Source organism: Meleagris gallopavo, chromosome 5 (genome assembly GCF_000146605.3).
Source record: "Meleagris gallopavo isolate NT-WF06-2002-E0010 breed Aviagen turkey brand Nicholas breeding stock chromosome 5, Turkey_5.1, whole genome shotgun sequence".
Classification (NCBI taxonomy): domain Eukaryota; kingdom Metazoa; phylum Chordata; class Aves; order Galliformes; family Phasianidae; genus Meleagris; species Meleagris gallopavo.
In genome coordinates this window covers 43,833,568-43,851,652 of record NC_015015.2, presented here as the reverse complement: position 1 = coordinate 43,851,652, position 18,085 = coordinate 43,833,568, and the positions used below count along the sequence as shown (strand labels likewise).

Here is an 18,085-nt window from a genome sequence, read left to right as displayed (position 1 = left end):
GAACCGTCTTTTGGGACAAACTTTCAGATAGCACTGAACATGAAGGACGCTTGCTTTAGAACAGAAAAGTAAGAAACACCTGAATTAATTCAATCTTCAGTACTCAAGGCATATGGGGGTGCCAGTCTCCTCCAAGAATACAAAGTTAAGACTTTGCCATGTAGACTATAAGTGGCTAATGTTACAGAGAAGTTACTCGCATCATAAACAGCCAGCATGATATACATTACAGAGAACTAAACTTTCAATGGTGAATGCTCACTGCTGTTCAAAACATGTATTTGACAATTGAAAAAAAAAAAAAAACAATAAATCACAGATATCCCCATTTTTGAAAGAATGAATATTATTTTAAACTTACAGACATAATAGCTATAGCATAAGATTTGGTATGTCATTTGAATAGTATGTAATTTTATTATTAAATATTAAATATTTTCAAGAAGGAGTTATTTCAAATGCAGTGCTCAATCTAGGAGACATTTTAAAGAGTATCTTGGGTATATATAATTGCCTAGTGTTTAGTATTCTGTGGTTACATTTGCTTCCATTATTTCAGCATTACATTTCAGTCTAATGTGTGCAATTTTATTATATTTTTGGAGTATTTTTAGTCAAACTCCATGAATAAGGCTTGAGACAGAAATAGATCAGAATCACCAAATCTGGGGCTAAAATAGGACTACTACATAACTTGATTAACTAAGCCTAAATAAATGATCCAGAAATGATCCAGTAGCTTCCCATCCCTGGAGAAACCAGAAATTCAGCACCTCCCCTGTTTCTCTTGCAGGTTCCCCAGGCAATTTCACCTTCAGGAAAGAGGTAGCTAGCTTGTACCTGAGCTGCTCTCCAGTAACAAGGCAAAACAGTACTGAAATCTGCCACAGGTCCCAGAGAGGCTGGATGCATCAGGCATGCTCGAAGTACTCCTCACACATCTCAGTGAGACAGTGTTCAGCACACACCACAGTTTGTAAATAGAAAAGCTAAATGTCTTAGTTTCAAGCTGGGATGGATCCTTCAATTTCCAGACTAGAGCTCTCATGTCACTGGTCTCCAGTTCAAAATAGCATCACCTCTCCCTAAAATAGGGGATACAGACTGTAACTATCCCAAAGACAATCCTAAAGTTGATTCATTGAATATAATAGTTTTGCACCTTCCCATATTTACTAAGAAGTCAGTACAAAATGAGTGAAAAAGTGTTGCTAGCAGAACAAATAGCTCCACAGTTACCAACCTGCTCCACCAGAACTACTTCTTTTCAACATGAGTTTTCTCACAGAGATGTTTGCTCTTTGCACCTTCTCCCTCGCCCCCTTCAATACCTCCCTATATTTAGTGAGAAACATTCTCAAGTGAGGGAAACTCATCTCTCATACTTGACATACTTGTCAAAACAAGCAAATATTTTGTGTTCGGAAACCCACACCAACTTCACTGGGAGTTCTGCAGGTATGATTTGATTTTAAAGATCTACAACATTCCAGAGAGAAAACATGATAGTTTGAAAACACAGCAACGTTTTCTAACTTCTCTCCTACTCTTCAAGTGTTAAGGTGTCCAGGTACATAAGGATGCACTTCGTGAGACCATAACTCATCTAACCGTACCTGAGATCCCTCACTCCACCAAGGATTTCACTGACAATGTTTTACATTTAATATTTACATCTGTAAATATTTAAGTCCTTAAAACCCCTCTGACACATTTTCTCTCTTCTGTTCAAGGGAATTTTTTTTAATGATCTTAACGAGAACAGAATCAAGTTGCTTTTAATATCATATCTAGTTAATTTGCTGACAGAGAAACAATTTCTATGGACAAGGTTGCAACCCACACTACAAAACTGCTTTGCTTTATTAAGCTGCCAATGTCAGTTGTGTAGCTTTGGAAGCACAGAAATAGGTCAACAATTTAATTTGTGAGGGACACACAGTGCTTTTGGACCACACATAACACTCGTTACTGTTATCTGTCACTTTTCCCCACAGGCCAAGGACAGCAAATAGTCTGAAACAGAGATTTACACTTTCTATTTTACCACCCAAAGCCATCTACTATGATTCAAAGTACTTCTATGCAAAAGGTACAAGAAGATTGCCTGAAAGTAATTCATTTTCGTCATCTCCTTCTCTGAGAAGGTAGCCATTACTTGATAGGTTTCTTTGCTTTCCACCAGCCAACTTAGTTTCACCACGATCTAAGAAGTATAACCCATGAATTTTAAACTGGTTGCAAAAGCCCAAGGAAACCCAGTTTAGCACCTTCTGTCCATACTAATGTAAACATTCTACTTGAATAGCCACAAAAGTAGTCTTGAAACATCTTTTATCTTTGCTCTCCTCCTTCCTCCTACTTATCTATAGCCTCTCCAAGCATTTTGATGACAGAGATATTTCAGTACTTTAACTATAAAATTGAGCATGTCAACGTTTTCATTATGTAATTAAGGAAATATATATATACACCTGGCTGCAAAGTCTATTTTTTTAATGACTTAATATCAGAACAGAGATTCATTGTTTAAAATGATGAATAAGCTTTGGCAGACTACTATACAGCCCTGCTGTGAAAGAAAAATGGTTACACAAAAAATTAGTCCAAAATTAAGAGGAAACAATTTTTTCTCATTTATAAGATGCACTAATAGCATAAATTAAGAATAATGTTCCTGAGAACGTCAAAATGAATTATATCTCTCAGTGAAATTAAGGTTTTAATGCTTTGCGTTTATTCTGAATTACATGCTGTTCTTTAAATCCAAGACTTCCAGACTTCTGTAAATAACCTGGGGCTTGCTAGCACAAATCTGTCAACAAATCCCTCTTCATCTCTCCAAAGGCTGCATTTTTAAAGGTCATTAGATGGTCAGCTCAGACACTCAGAAGCTCACGCTCACAGAAAAACATAAAATCTCCATCCCATTTTAGGCAGCAGTTCTTAATAGCGTATCCTTTCTGAACTAAAGCAGAGAATCTTCAGGCAGGTTATATCTGTTGGGGATTTGATAGAATGTCAAGATGAAAAAAATGCAGGTGGGACAGCTAACGTACACTACTGATGAAACAGCCATATAAGCAGTAAAAACAGTATTTTCCTAGATAATGAAACTAGAGTTTGCCATACCAGTTTTATGCCATCGGCAACCTGCAGGCAACACTTACTTTCATGAAGCACTGTCATTTGACCATTTATTCACAGCGTCATTGGGAGGAGCTAGACAATGACTGCTCTGACTCCATCAGGCCAAATCTTACCGGTTTTACCACTCTCTTACTACCACTAAGCCTTTTAACTGTATAAAGCATGACTCAAATTGCACCATGCTACCTCAGAAATGACAAGACAAAGGAATAAATGAAAATCGCTAGAAACCTGTTCAGAGAACCTACATGTATTCTGAAGAATGCTTCTTTCATGATTTGTCATTAAACATCAGCAGAGAGATCCTTGCTCTCCCAGAGGAAGAAGTCCAATGTTGTGTTTCCTATGTATGGAGAAGTCCTACCAACATCAACAGTGGCTTAGAAAGGCACAATGGGGCTCCACCACTAAGCTACTTTGAAACAGAAAAACAAGCAAAAAATCCCCTCAAAATCCTTGATTCATGCACGATACTTTGATTCCCTATTTTGCCTGAACAGAGGCTGAAATATGAATGATCTTTACTGATTGACACGGCAGTCGAAATGCCTCAGCCCAAGAACAAAAAAATCAATCACTTTGACATTAAAAATTAAACATGCAATGAAACTTGTGTATAAACGCTGTACTGAATCAATGTTGAGCCAATGTCATTGGCTCAAGTGAGCCATGTGACACCAAGAATTCACCATGTGTATAGTGAAAAATCTGTCCCCCTAGCTACAGAGCAATCTTGGACATTGTAACAAACTACCAAGTTTTGATAATTTCATCCCAGAACAAAAATGAATCCCCACAGACTGCTGCTCAACTCCATTTCACAGTCTCAGTTTCCAAAATGGACAACAAGAGATGCCAATTGAATGAAAAATTAATCCAAACGCCAGAAGTAAATAAATAAACATCTCTAAATCTAAACATACATTTAGAAGATTAACTTTGAGAGAGAGGACTATTTCTGTAATACTGAAGTGCAATCATGCTCATATGGGTCATTTCCCTTTAGCAGCAATGTCACTCCAGCCTGTCCTCAACACTGTGTGGGAGGTTTACACTAATCAGCTTTTTGTGAAGTTCAAATTCTAGTGTCACACCAATAGCTGTTACACAATATCAAGAAATACAAGTTGGGCTGACTTACAAAAGCCAGTCTGGTCCTACTTTCAAGCATTAAAATCACAAACATTTTTTCCCATATACAATAAGTTTAATGTTTTAGAGAAGAAAAATAAATGCAATGATGGTACTACGATCTACAGAACTAGAGCTATTTTACTTTTGGCAAGCCTGGAAAAAAAGAAAGGGGGGGAGGAAGATTTTGAACATTTTATCTTCACTAAATATTTCACAACTGTATGATTTTTTTCCCCCCCTCACAATTTTAATTCCGTACTCCAATCTTTCTGTGTCAGTGAATGTTTTTTTTTTCCTCCACCCAGAGGGAAATTCTTTCAAAGAAAAATCAAATTGATTTTTTTTTTTTTCCTCCCCCTCACAAATATAGACCATACAGTTCACCACCCAGTAAAGCCAAATTTCTATTCTTGGTTTCTGTTACTTTGCAGTGGCAAAGCTGCCTGGCACTCATAGCAGCAGCCGCAGGAATACCCATGGAATTTAAGCCTTTTAAATTCTGTCAGTGTCTTTCAGTTAAGAAAGTTTTCTAAAGCGAACAGAGAAAAACAGGATGGAAGATGGAAGGGGAGAAGAAAGAATCAAACTCGTGTCCAGTCAAAGCACACATCAGGCTTCAGGGAGAATCAAAACATGGTGTAATTCTGGCTAATCTCATAATTGCAAGAGGCTTTTATCCGTGGCTGTTAAATAATAAGATCTAAGTTGCCTCTCCAAGATTAAGTGTATAAAGTCGCTGTGCAGCTAAAATAGCAAGTCAGTGAAAGGTTTGCTACACCACTTACGTAAAGAACAGAAAGATAATTTTTTTGTCGTTACCCTAATAAAAGAATTACTGTTGATTCTTTAACACACAAACATATCTACTAGCAGTTTGGGGTCAGGTCTGTAGGCCCTCCAGAATCATGGGATATCACACCCTACTACAATCTGAGCAAAGTGAGATGTCACAGGACTGAACACCTTCGTGCAAACAGGCACACAGCCAATGGTGTCAGTCAGCCCTTTCTCATCCTACAGTTTCGATACAGGAGGGTCTTTGTCTTTTCCACAAGATGTGCTCAGCTAGATTACATGGCTGGAAATCGTTCTGAGGAGGATGGAACTCACCCACAGAACCCAGTTGGGACCCTGTCAAGTAATGTCTGGTAGATGTGCAATCTTTATTCCCCAGGGCTGCTCAGCTCTAATAGTCTGACTGGGGATCAGCAATGTGATAAGAGCAGAATACTTTGAATCAGTTATTGGATGGGAGAGATGGATTCTAGTTGTGAGCATGTTGGTTTTTCTTTTGAAGCACATAATAATGCATCACAATTCCCATCCTATCTACAATTTCATTCCAGAAGACCAGTACTACTAACAATATTTGTACAGAATTCAACCCTGCTGAGGCAAGAATAGGAAAAAAAAAACATTAAATTTTGAAAGTGCTCAACAAAACCAAAACATTCTGCAAATAATTTAATGCCGTCTACAAAATCCAACCAATTTCAAAAGCCACTGAGCTTGTAGAAATATAATACTTAATATAAGACTTAAGATCCAGAAAAATAACTGTCTGGTATTTTTTTTATTTAATTTTTATATCTTCTACATGTGCAAATGGGTCTTCTACATTCATCTATAGGTGCCAAATGGTGAAGCAGTTTAGTAAGTAAAGAGAATTTCACAAGTATTTAGCAGAGACTTAATACTCTTAGGCCAGTCTGCAGTTTGCTTTAAAACAAACAAACAAAAAAACCCTAGCCAACTGAAGTCCAAAGTGCAAAATGCATATCTCAGTTGTGTCATAAACAGTTATAAATACTCCTTTCAGCATCAACAGTCTGTGCTAATTGTGCAAACTCCAAGACCACATGAAAAATAACATCATTTCTAGCACATCAGAAAGTCAAATTTCTGAGCCCTGTGCAGCAGGTAACATTCAATCAAGTTGACTAACTTGCCTTTACCAGTTTGTTGTCATGCAGAGAAAGCAACACAGCTCCAACCTTTAATTACCTAAGCAGTACTTAATAAACTTAGTTGCCCTGAATATCCACAGATTAAGGCAGTTCTGGAGATGATCCCAGATAGTCTTTCCAAGTAAGGGCTCTCCCATCAGGTGCTGTTACACTAATCAACTCTGGTCAACCGAGTAACTATAGTAAACATATAGAGATTTAAATATATATATATAATCAATTAATTTCAAATCTGAATCACTTCAACACTCAAATGTCAGTTACAGCCAATACATAAACCCTCAAGATAAAATCCACAGTGAAATATTAAAAAACCTTTGAGTGAGGCTATAGCACAGACTTGCTCACACAGAAGAGAACAGTGCTGAACTCTTCCTTCCTCTCCTTCCTTTCTCTGCCTACAAGCAACAGAGGTGTTCATTTCATTCCTAGCAAGGCAAAGGTGTGCTGATATTTAATGCAGTCTCTCTCACACTGGGGTCTCAGCCTGTTTTCCTTTCACTTGACAATCTTTAAATATCACCATCATTCAACACAGTGAAGCAGTTCTAGGCACATCATTGCTCTATTTATGCAGGCAATGAGTCTTGGTGCTCCATTTATTTAGACTTTGTAAAAACATCTCTGTTGTGAAAAATTATGTTTCTCATGAAAAGAAAAAAAGCATGAAAGTCAAGTTACTACAAGCTGACTGGGGAGGAGGGCAGAGAGATGACTATGGTAACAGCAGAAGTTCCTTGCTCAGTGAACTTATTGTGGCTACAATTTAAGGGGAAAAAAAATGCAGCTTAGCTACTGACCCTCCCTGTAGACTTTGGGCAACTCACATTGCCTTTTCCCTTTCTCTATGACCACTTTCACTGCACGCTCTTTGAGACTGTCACTGCATCTCTCAAGGACAGGCAACACTACAGTTTATAGGGACCCTCCTGTTCTTCCTCCACTCTCAAGTAGCAAAGCCTCTGCATGCAAATAAAATAGAACTTATTAGTATCATAGCTCTGACTTGTTCCCAGTATAACCAATCCAGGCTGGCTGATCTCCAGAGAGCACCTTGATACTCATGGCTAATGAACAGAGATTCAAAGAAGGAAAGAGTATTCCATACAGTTTCTTTCACGTAGTAATTTGTGAGGGACAGTATAAAGATAGAAATAAAAGGCAAATGGACACTGGAAACTCATCTAAATGTTTCAAAACAGGTAAAGGAAGGAGATAAAAGCTAGCAGGAACAGGAAAGAGGATGGCATGTGAAAAGCCAAAGAGGGTGAGAAAAAGACCGATAACTTTAGGCAACACTAGCCAAAGATCCTGTAGAAGGCTTTAAAGAGGTGTGACATAACCAGGCAAAGAACACACCTCTTATGAAGGGGTGGAATCTGTTTAAATAGAGGAGATTCTCACCAAATAATTATTATGTTCAAAGAACTCAACCAGAAACAGTTTCACATGATTCAGCAACAAATCTGCAGGACATAGTCTCAGCTACTATAAATTGTCATGACTGTAAGGACGTAGTGGAGGTAAGAGTGTGCATCATGCTCCCAGCTGTCTTAAAGCACAAATGTCTCTCTTCAGGAGTCTATGTTTTGGGCTAGAAAGTCAAAATTCAAAGCAAAAGCTGATTCACAACAGTTTTTTAAAAATATATCTATTTTTTCCCCATTTCTGCCTTTCTGAGCTTCTAAACATAGTTTCATCCATTTTAACTGCACTATTCCCAAAGTTGAGAAGTTTTCACCACGTGTGAACCTTCAGATCTTACTGTTCTAAAGATCCACTCACACTACCCTCAAGTGACTAGAGATTACATCACCAGCTTTCAGCAACCTCTGATAATAGTCCAAAAAGCAAGTATGAGAGCAAACTGAAAAGGCAGACTAAAACATCTTGCATGCTGGAAGGGTGTAGGCATACTAGCCACTGTCCCCTTCATGGGAGAATGTCACTCATTTAAAACTGTTAATCTGGCACCTGCCATTAACTTAGTGTTGTAAAAAAAACAAACAAAAAAAAACTGAACAAGCAGATGGACATACAGCCTGCCTTCTACCCTGAAGTGCCTGCTCTGCTGTACTTCAACTTATCAGCAGAGTCCCAGTAGGAATGAATTTGACTCACACTTTCTAAGACTAATACATTTTCTACTATAATGTCTTCAACGTCTGTCAACTTAAAAGAATAAAGGAAACCATCACTCTTTATTGCCTGAGGATTTTACCTTTCAGTAGAACAGGAGTGATGCCAGATTAATTGTCAGCGGGTTCCTGGAATATTTTCAGCCTGCTGAGGCAGATAACCACATCTATTAATGAATACAGTGACAGAAATGTACAAGAAAATTATGTAAGTTCTGAAAAAATAATTCAATTCTGAGAGTTCTTGTCAAAATAGAACAAAGCTTAAAATTAATTTACTGTAATGAAATTGCACATTGTGTCAAAGTATATTTTTAAATCAGTAATTCTGACCCAACACTGAGGTTCAGAGACAGAGTTGAGGCTCAAGAGTGCCTGGTTTTGGTGACGCTTTTTACATCACTTTATGTCCAGATAGTTTCATTAATACAGGCTATGAAGATGCTCTTCCTTGATACCCAACCAATGTTAAAAATCAGGAAAAGGATATAAACTGTGAATGTTTCCAGCTTTATGGGCCGAACGCAAGGCACAAAACACAGCCCTCCTGCAAATTAAGCTCTTTAGAGCCTCCCATTGCTTTTCTTTTTGGACTCCTTCCCCAGCCAAAACCAAACTTCACAGTGTGCTTTCATTTCTCTTACTCCTTTTACCAGTTATCAGTTTCCAAAGCCAGACTCTCTGCCCTGTTACTACCAGGATGCTCATGGCTCATTACCCAAGAATTCAGCATCTCCCATTTTTGTTTTTCATCCTTTTACCCATCCTCCAACTTCAGTCTCCTTGGAATAATCTTAATCTTCCTACCACCCAACTCTAAATCTCAAGTTTCTCTATCCCTCTTTCAGCTTCTGGTGACTATTTGCTACCTCCAGCTGCTTTTTCACAACCTAATTCCCTGCACTTCTGTGTTTGCCCAGTTTCACACGAATCCTCCACACAGTGTGGTCCAAGCTACAGACGGATGAGACACTGAGAATACAGAGATAGAACACTGCAGAGAGCAGAGATGCTATAGCACACTGGAGTAAATATAGATATTATAGTCAGTCTCAAAAGTGTATCAGAAGAATTTCAAGCTGATGTTTTTGACAGCTTTTGTCCAAAATTATGTCTGCATCACTGGCATAACAATGGCTCTCTCCTACTACATTTCTAAAAAGCATAAGGATTTTTAGGGGGGAAGAATGGGAGCTGCTTGTTTGTTCTTATACAAGAAAATAACATTTTCTTCAGCTGCATTATTTGATATATTGGATCACTCTAGTCTTTATAAAAAGGCTGTAGAAAATTGTATCAAGTTGGCCACACAAAAGTAGACAGACTTCTCCTAAATGTTCTATTAAACTACTAATCTATCTGAAGCACTCACCCTATTGGCTTTAAATATTTTAAGTTTGCCAAAATTGCAAACAACTTATGCAAGCTCTTGCAATGGAACACGTCAAGCAGCCTGAAATCAGCTACAATCACAGCCAACAACGCATTGTCAGTGCCCACTTACAACTTCCAGTGAAAAATGCTGCCTTCTTTCTCTTCACTTTTAAAAATTATGTATTTTAACATTTATCAAACAATCCTGATCCTCATAAAGGCTCTGTCCTAGGTCAATCCCAAGAGTAGGGATTAATGCTCACAAAGGCTGATTTACAATGCCTTTTCAACCTGCTTCATCCAACACTAGAGTGAGGTATGGTAATAATTATGCATGACACAAAGTAAGGTAGCAGCTTTTTCTTTTTCAGCTGCAGTACATTGCAAGACATCATAGACAATAAAGTGAAAAGGAAAGAGTGAAAATGAAAATATCAGGTCATGGTGAGCTTGCCAGTTTAGACTGTTCATGAAACAAAGGGGTACAATGAAATCATTACTACCACCACCTTAGAAATGGAGTTCGAAGGCACTGATCCCCATTACAAAATTTAACAAAATTTGATCTAGGGAAGATCAGGAGCACATTCTTTAAATGTAATATTTGTTAGCACAATGTTTAAAAAAAACCACAAAACATAGCACAAAATGAGACAGTCCATCAGCAACCATAGTATATTCAGATTAGTATTTAATATCCAATATTTATTATTATACATTAAGGTGTCTATTAGAATTAAAAAATACATTATATAGAAAAATCCTGTGTATGATGCACTTAACTAAGCACTCCATTTTACAATAAAGTGGATGGAAAACAGGGGCTTCCTATAGCATCTTGATTATGGATGTACAAAAAATAGCTTTTTCTATCATTTACTTGGAGTCAGCCCTTTCTCCCCTACTCAGCAAGAGCACTATTCATTGATTTTTTTAGAAAAAGTAACAGGCTCTTGTATTCTCTATGGTATCTTAGCAAAAATGCCAAAGACATCTAGAATTTCTCTACAGTGCATCATATTCTACAGGAGTCCCCAAGGTCTGAATAATTAGCAGTGTGAAATATACACAGACTTAATGAATTTTGATCCTGACTCTGAACTCAAGTTATACACAGGCTGCTGGAAAACACAATTTCACCATAGATGACCAATTCTTTTTCTCTCATAGCAAGGACACAAAGTCTCGCTACAACGTGCCTTTTAATTCTGAAGTAAAAAAGGCAGCCTGACTCAGAAATGCTAACCTCTCTGCTTTCCTCCCAGCCCGCAGTTCATCCTTTCCCACTGGTAACAACGGGAGGAGCAGGCTGGAACCAAATCCCCAGCCACTCAAAATCAATGTAGCTCATGAGCTGCCTATGGTTGACAGACCTCTGGATAGGAAAGCCCACAGACGCTGCCAATTTCAAGACAATTTCACTGACCAGCGACAGAAGACTGTAATAGAAATATATTTTGATACATTTTTAATTCATAACAAGTCATTAATTTCTGTAACATATACAAAGACAGAGATTACTTGAAAATATTCACAATGGAAAGCAGTCAAGATGAATTACTTGAATAGCCTAACATCATCCAGTGGAGTCACATGGTTAGAAACACCGTAACACCAAATCACCCCTATTTGTAACCAATCAAAACGTTAGTCAGAGTTCTGGAAGATAAGGAGATCATGGGAACATTCTGAAACAAGAGGTGAGCCACAGTAGCAGATAAGCTATACATATCAGACTTGCTGGGCAGATGGCACTGCAAGCTAGGGAGCTGATGGCAGATGGAACTGAGAGTTTGGATACAGCAAAAAAAAAACAAAAAAACAACAAAACAAAACTGGTTGAAAACTAATGAGCTCTATTAAGATGCTAAAGACAACAACTCTCCCTTTCTGTTGACCTGTCTTTAAGCCAGGATTAATGAGCCCCTCCTTCAGCACAAGTTTACTCACCAAAAGTTTTCAAAGCCATAAAGAAAAGCCTCCCTCAATGAAGGAAATCCACAACAGTCACTCAAAGTTACTCAACACAAAATAAGCAGCAGATGCATAATTCAAAACTCATACAATCTCATGAAATTTTGGAGGCCCAGAGCATTCTACATCCTACCCATAAGCCTCGAATCTGGCTCCAGGATAACATTAAGACCTGTATCAAAGAATCACAGGGGTTAGAAGGGACCTCTGGAGATCACCTAGTACAACCTCCCTGCTAGAGCAGGCTCCCTACAGTAGGTTGCGCAGGAAAGCATCCAAATGTGTCTTGAATATCTCCAGAGAAAGAGACTCCACAATCTCCCTGGGCAGCCAGATCCAGCAAACAGAATAAAGAAGTTTTTTCTCACATTCGTATGGAGCTTCCTGTGCTCTTATCTGCGCCTACTGCCCCTTGTCCTGTCACTGGGCACCAGTGACTGTATTTTTTCCACAGCAGAGGAGCTTCCAGGAAATGAAATTTGAAGACAGGTTCTTTAATGGAAGACAGCTACACGGTACACTAACTTTGGGCTTAGTTCAGACTAAACCGTGGTTGGCCAGGTGCTCACAAATGCTCTGTCGCCTTCCTGCAAGTTGCCTACAGTTCCTTTGCTGCTGCTATGGGATCTATAATTCCTTATGACAGCAGAATACCTACCACCAGTAAAACTGCATAGCACTCTAAGATATTCATCAATATCAGTCACTCTAACCTCCAAACATCAGAAAAAACCTTTCTCCCCCAGTTCTGCTTTATTAACAAATAAATTGCTCCCTTCTCTCCATCCACTTTCTTTCTTGACACACGCATACCTCCATCTATGTATTTTCCTTTCCTTTTTTAGAGCCTCAGGATTCATACTTAGAGAAACATTGCCAAGACTTCAAAGGTTTTTTTTATTCTGATACAATGGTCCCAGAAGCATTAATAATGTTTTCAGAAGAACACAATACGAAATGATCTACTCCTGTAAATGAGACAATCTCATACAGCGTATGCTATCTGAGCTTCTAGCAGATAGCAGCTTCCAAAGACTTCTAACTGCAAGAAGCTTAGAGTTTTTCCTCCCAAGACATATTCAGCGAAGGATATGTGCCCTGTCATGAACTGAAAGGCTTTCATGGTCTTATAAACTTCTATAGCTGCAACTTCTGACAACTGGGGTATTTTTTTTTATTTGCACGTAAGCAGGAGAAAAGGATGAAGTGGTAAATAAATTAACTTTGTTGAAAGCCTTTATGAAAAGAGAAGTAAAGCTGTAGACTTGCGTGGGAAGCTAATAAAAAAGGAGCAGAGTAACTGCAGTGCAATGACACAAAAGATTAACAGGCTCTCAAGCATTCCTCGAGGTATGAAGTCCTTATATCCTAAACACACAGAAATAAGGAAATTGCTGCATACCATATACACAACCATGCATCTGTTGGGACCCTAAAGCTTAAAGGAAATACAGAGCTGACATAGATAAGGATAAGCACTTCTCATAATAGAGCCTATATAGAGTACTATATCCATAAAACATAAATGTTTATTAACTACCTGTTCTTAAGAGTAAAGAAAAAAAAACAACAAACAAAGTTCAGACAATCAGAAACTTTGACAACCCATTCCTGAGAGCTTCATTAAATTGAGAATGGCAGTCTTCTGGATAAGCGCATGAAACCTTGCAGCTGAAAACCCACATTTTCTCACCAATTTTCAATGTGACCTTGACTGAGACTCTTAGCCTTTCCCATGACTGTTGTCCCCAATTGTAGTCACAGGGTTACACAAGCTACATTCTAAAGGAAATGAGCTTGCTGATTGCTCCTTTTTGACAGGTTTACCTTCTTCTCATTACAGTGGAAATCCCAATCTATGGATCCTTACAAAATCATCCTTGTCCAACAAACATCAGTTTCAAATATTTTCAGATGTTTACATCTTACTTTTAGCAACTCCTGAAGCATCCAGATCCCCACATGAGTGGGGGAAGATACAGACAGATAAGATTTGCATACATAAGATAACATTACTGCAGAATAACAGGAAGTGACTAAAAATGCCACAATTTCAGTTCTGTGACATGCTTAATGCTCTGTAAATCTGTGTTCCAACCGAAGAAACACCTATTAAAAAGAACGATTAATTCCAATGCTGTGCCAAAAATGACAAGTTTAACACAAGTTTTCTTAAAACTTCAGCACTCTAGGGCACATTTAGGTCTCCCAGATTCCATCCACCCAGCTCTTATAGTTAAAGAAAGAAGTGCACCTCAACAACCTGAATTTCATAAAGCAAATGAAAATGTTCCAGCTGTACTTATTTAATCCAATTATTCTTAAACTATTCTTACAGTTTTGGAGCAATGGAGGGAGCTGAATCACTGGACAGGGCTTTGGGCAACTTGATCTAGCAGAAGCTGACTCATGGTAGGTTAGTTGGAACTGGATTATCTTTAAGGTCCCTTCAACCCAATGCATCCTATGATTTTGTTTCTTCTAAGCATCTGGAGAAGTCAGCACTGCTAACAACATTTCAATATATATATATATTAATATAATATATTATAATATATTAATAATAACCTATATATATATATGTGTGTGTGTGTGTGTGTAAGCATATGTTTTCCATTAGCAGTTTCACTGTATCACTGTAAGGGTATCCTTTACTGTAAGTAGAAATGTGCACCAAAAATGTTGAAGGCTGTCTTACTGATCCAACTTTAACAGTTTTGTGGTCTTTGCTGGCTTGCCTTTGAGTGTGCAGCCATGTATGTGTTCACACATGATCGCACTGATACATCTACATATGCAGAGGAAAACGAAGGAAGAATCAAAAAGAACTATATTATTGATAACCAGTCAGAAAATAATTACATCTTCCCAGAAGGCTATTTGTTTATTCTTTCTCATCTGCGAACAACTTTAAAAGATAATTCAAAATTATCATAAGGTTACAGGTACAAACAGCAGCAATCTAAGTTCTTAACAGAGAAGCTTGTGGACATCAAGAAGATACAATGAAAGCTTTTGGATCCACATACTTTGAGCAATGCTCCCCCAGTCCTCTCATAATGCATAAGCACAGTAGCAATCCTCAATCTATACAGTAGAGGCCCCAGTACTATAACAAACATGTAACTGAAAGGGGTGTATAGTCAATGAATATAAAGATGTTATAATTATGTAATAAACAAGAGAGTTTGGCTAAGCAGGTTATAATAACAAAAAGAGAATAGATAGAAAGCTTACCTGCGTGCTGGGCTCGCTGCAAAACTCCAGAGGAGGAATCTCCAGAAAAGATCCTTTCCCACTGGCAGTCAGCTCTTAAATGGGTCTAGGAGAGGTGGAGCCAGGCTCCACCCCTTCCGGCAGCACAGGTGAATTGCCTTCACCTGTGCTCCTGTGGCTGACTCATTGCTTGCCTCAGGTGATCAGAGGTTCAGGCCATGATTCAGCAGTTCCCATACAGTGGGGAAGTGCTACTCCAAACTCCTCAGGGCCAGAGGTTCACAGTATCTCTGAACTCATGCTGTCACTCTTTGCAAGAAAGTACAGTCTCTGCTGTCACTCCCTACTTGATCAAAGAATCATATTGCAATAAATAAATAAATAAAGCTGAACTTTAAATTAATTTGGCTAGTGCCATTGGCAAAATGTCTCGTCTCCCACTCACCATAAACCACAGAAAGGCAAGGAGAGAGAGAGAAAGGAAATATACACTGAAAGACAGATGGGAAGATGAAAGTGTTGTGGGCTAACACAGATATTAAAATGTGTCATCTATCCCTGTTCTCAATCAATTATCCTCTGGCCAGAACAGATATCTTGAAGTAAAAGGGGTTCCAGGGTTTCCATTTACTTACCTCATCATATCCCTCCATAAAGTGTGAATTTCCACTCTGAATACACAGTTTATCACTAAACCAGCAAAACATGATTCAATTTATAATGGCAACAAGTCCAAACTACTGTGCTCAGAGGATATCTCAAACACTGCACATTTAACCCAGTTTCAAGAAGAGCGCACTTCTCATTACCATTGTAATATGCACAGCTCAGTTAGACAGGAAAAATGAAGAAAAAAATTCAGGAACTGTCAACACAAGTCTCATAATGATCCCAAATGTACTTACATCTGAATATTAATTTTGCACAGCACAACATATCTCAAGAGCTTACAACACATCATAAAGTTTCCTTTCCTTACCTGGCTCTGTACAGTTCTTTCCTTCCTGTGTCCCATTAGGTAATGCCATCAAAATTCTATTCCTCCACGTCTCTGATGAAATGTGTGTGTCTGCAATACTTGATTCTTGGCCTGTATGAAATAGAAAGAGGTCATATCCACTGTCATGAGTTTTTCCTCTATCATCTTAACAGGACTTCATGATCCCCACTAGCCAGGATCACAGGCAGATCATCAGTATCAGTAAGCGAACACAGCAAAATGAAGATGTACCTCTGGCACATATCAACGCAAGTATACCTGGTGCTCCCTGGTGCTATCAAGGGTAAACTAGCTATGAAAATGGAGTACCTAAGCTGTCAGCACGTTCTGGCTATCAGAGTACCTGGCTGTGACCCTTAACAGCAAAGTAATTCTGCAGCAAGCAAAAGTTGAAACCTGTACCTGTGAAACTCAACACTTCCATATCCTATATGTGAAACCAGCCCAGCTATGCAGACATGACTAATGATCACATTTTCATTTAGTCAGATGCATTTGCAGATGCCACATCACTGATTTATCAAAAACACAAATGCATATTTCCAAGTTCCAGATATATTTCTGCTTAATCCAAACCAAGGGGCTGGTCTTTTTAGCATAGGGTGTACTTGGTGATATCAACCCCTGCAAAATTTGTTGAGGAAAATGAAAAACAGCATTGTAAAACCCCACAAGAATTAAGAAAAACAAAACTTCTTTAGAAACCAGGGGAGATTTAGTCTGAACTCATATTCCAGAACCAGTCTCTTACTGAATTTACTGAATACAGTAGGTAAGGTGCACTTGTGGTGTACACGATCATAACAACCAAAGGAAGAAGAGATTCTCTTAAGTAAACTGCTTCTATTTCAACCATATCTATTTCAAATAACGTAATAACAAAAATCTCCCATGCTTGATCTTAAAATTTATACTCAGAATGCTCATGGTTTGCTACAGTAACTCTTGCTAGAAAAGCTTTCTAGCTTGGAGAGGTAGTTTGGGTAAAATATTTGCTAAAATAGTCTGCTGCCACAACTATAAGAAACTCAGAGAACAGATGGTCAGTGTTTATGGATATAATATACTGTAAATTAAGGGACTGAAAAAAACTCTACCTGATGGAGCATACCAACAAAAATCAGGTTATCGGGGATTTAGCTGATAACCAAGGAGATTAAAAACTTCCATTAGTCACGACATTTTTCACGCAAGACCAAAAAACATCTGGAAACCCTTTATCTACAACAAAAAACTCAAACCGTGTAAACACAGGTATATCCCAACCAAGCTGCCTTCACAAACCAGTCCATTTATGAAAAAATCTAGCTACTGCAAGAAAAAAAGTCATAGGCATAACAGATAAAACAGCTCTAAATAAGGCAGGGCTATACTGTGAAACCACGATTTTAAAAAACACTGGAAGTTTTAAGAGAAGCTATATGCTAATACAGCTGCTTTATATACAGCACTAAGCTGTTGTATCTAGGATGGCAACAAGCCACTCACAAACCTCAAACATCACAGGTAACAATGTGAGCACAAGGGCCTCAGTAGGCATGAAAAGTTCCACTGGATTTTTTTCTTCCTAAAGCATGCATTTCAACTTCAACTTTAAGTGGATGACCTATTCTAATTACAGTAGAGATAAGATCTGGGCTTCGTTTGATTCTGTTCTTAAACCTTCAGGAAACATTGGCAGTCCTACCTAGGATCTGTATGCAGTACCCAGTAACCTTCGGTTTCCTATCTGGGGCGATGCGAGTCAGAATGCAAGAAGATTGCTCCAGTTGTACATTCACAGCCTCAAACGTGCCAGCAGGCAGAAAAATAAACAAGACGGCAGCAAAAAAAAAAAACAAACAAACAGAAAAACATCGGGAACAACGCAATCAATCGATTATCAATTTACCAATATGTCACTCGTATAAAGGATGCAACACACTCCCTAAAATACGAGGCCGGCACCGTTTCTTGCCTAGCACACAGAACGTTCTGTCAATCCCAGACCGTCAATCCTCAGACTTAGGGGAGAAGATGGAGAGAAGCAGCTGTTGCAGCTGACGGATGGAGGTGTACAGCCACAGGTTACCAACGAGAGGCGGCCCGGAGCTGCCTGGGGACCAGAGGCGGCCGGAGCGGCGGCAGCCCTG

The 18,085-nt window shown here is 38.6% G+C and overlaps 1 protein-coding gene across 2 annotated transcripts in view; it reads right to left on the bottom strand.

Annotated features, from left to right (window-relative positions):
* SLC24A4 (solute carrier family 24 member 4) overlaps window positions 1–16,147 on the bottom strand; it is a 76,486-nt gene extending 60,339 nt beyond the window's left edge. The window contains exon 1 of one of the 2 annotated variants that reach the window (XM_031553653.1): window positions 15,933–16,147. In XM_031553653.1, the coding sequence (XP_031409513.1) occupies window positions 15,933–15,981 (49 nt within the window). In that variant the 5' untranslated portion in view covers window positions 15,982–16,147. The remainder of the gene's footprint in view (window positions 1–15,932) is intronic. The other variant, XM_031553652.1, reaches the window with a different exon arrangement.
* Between the last annotated feature and the right edge of the window lie 1,938 nt (window positions 16,148–18,085).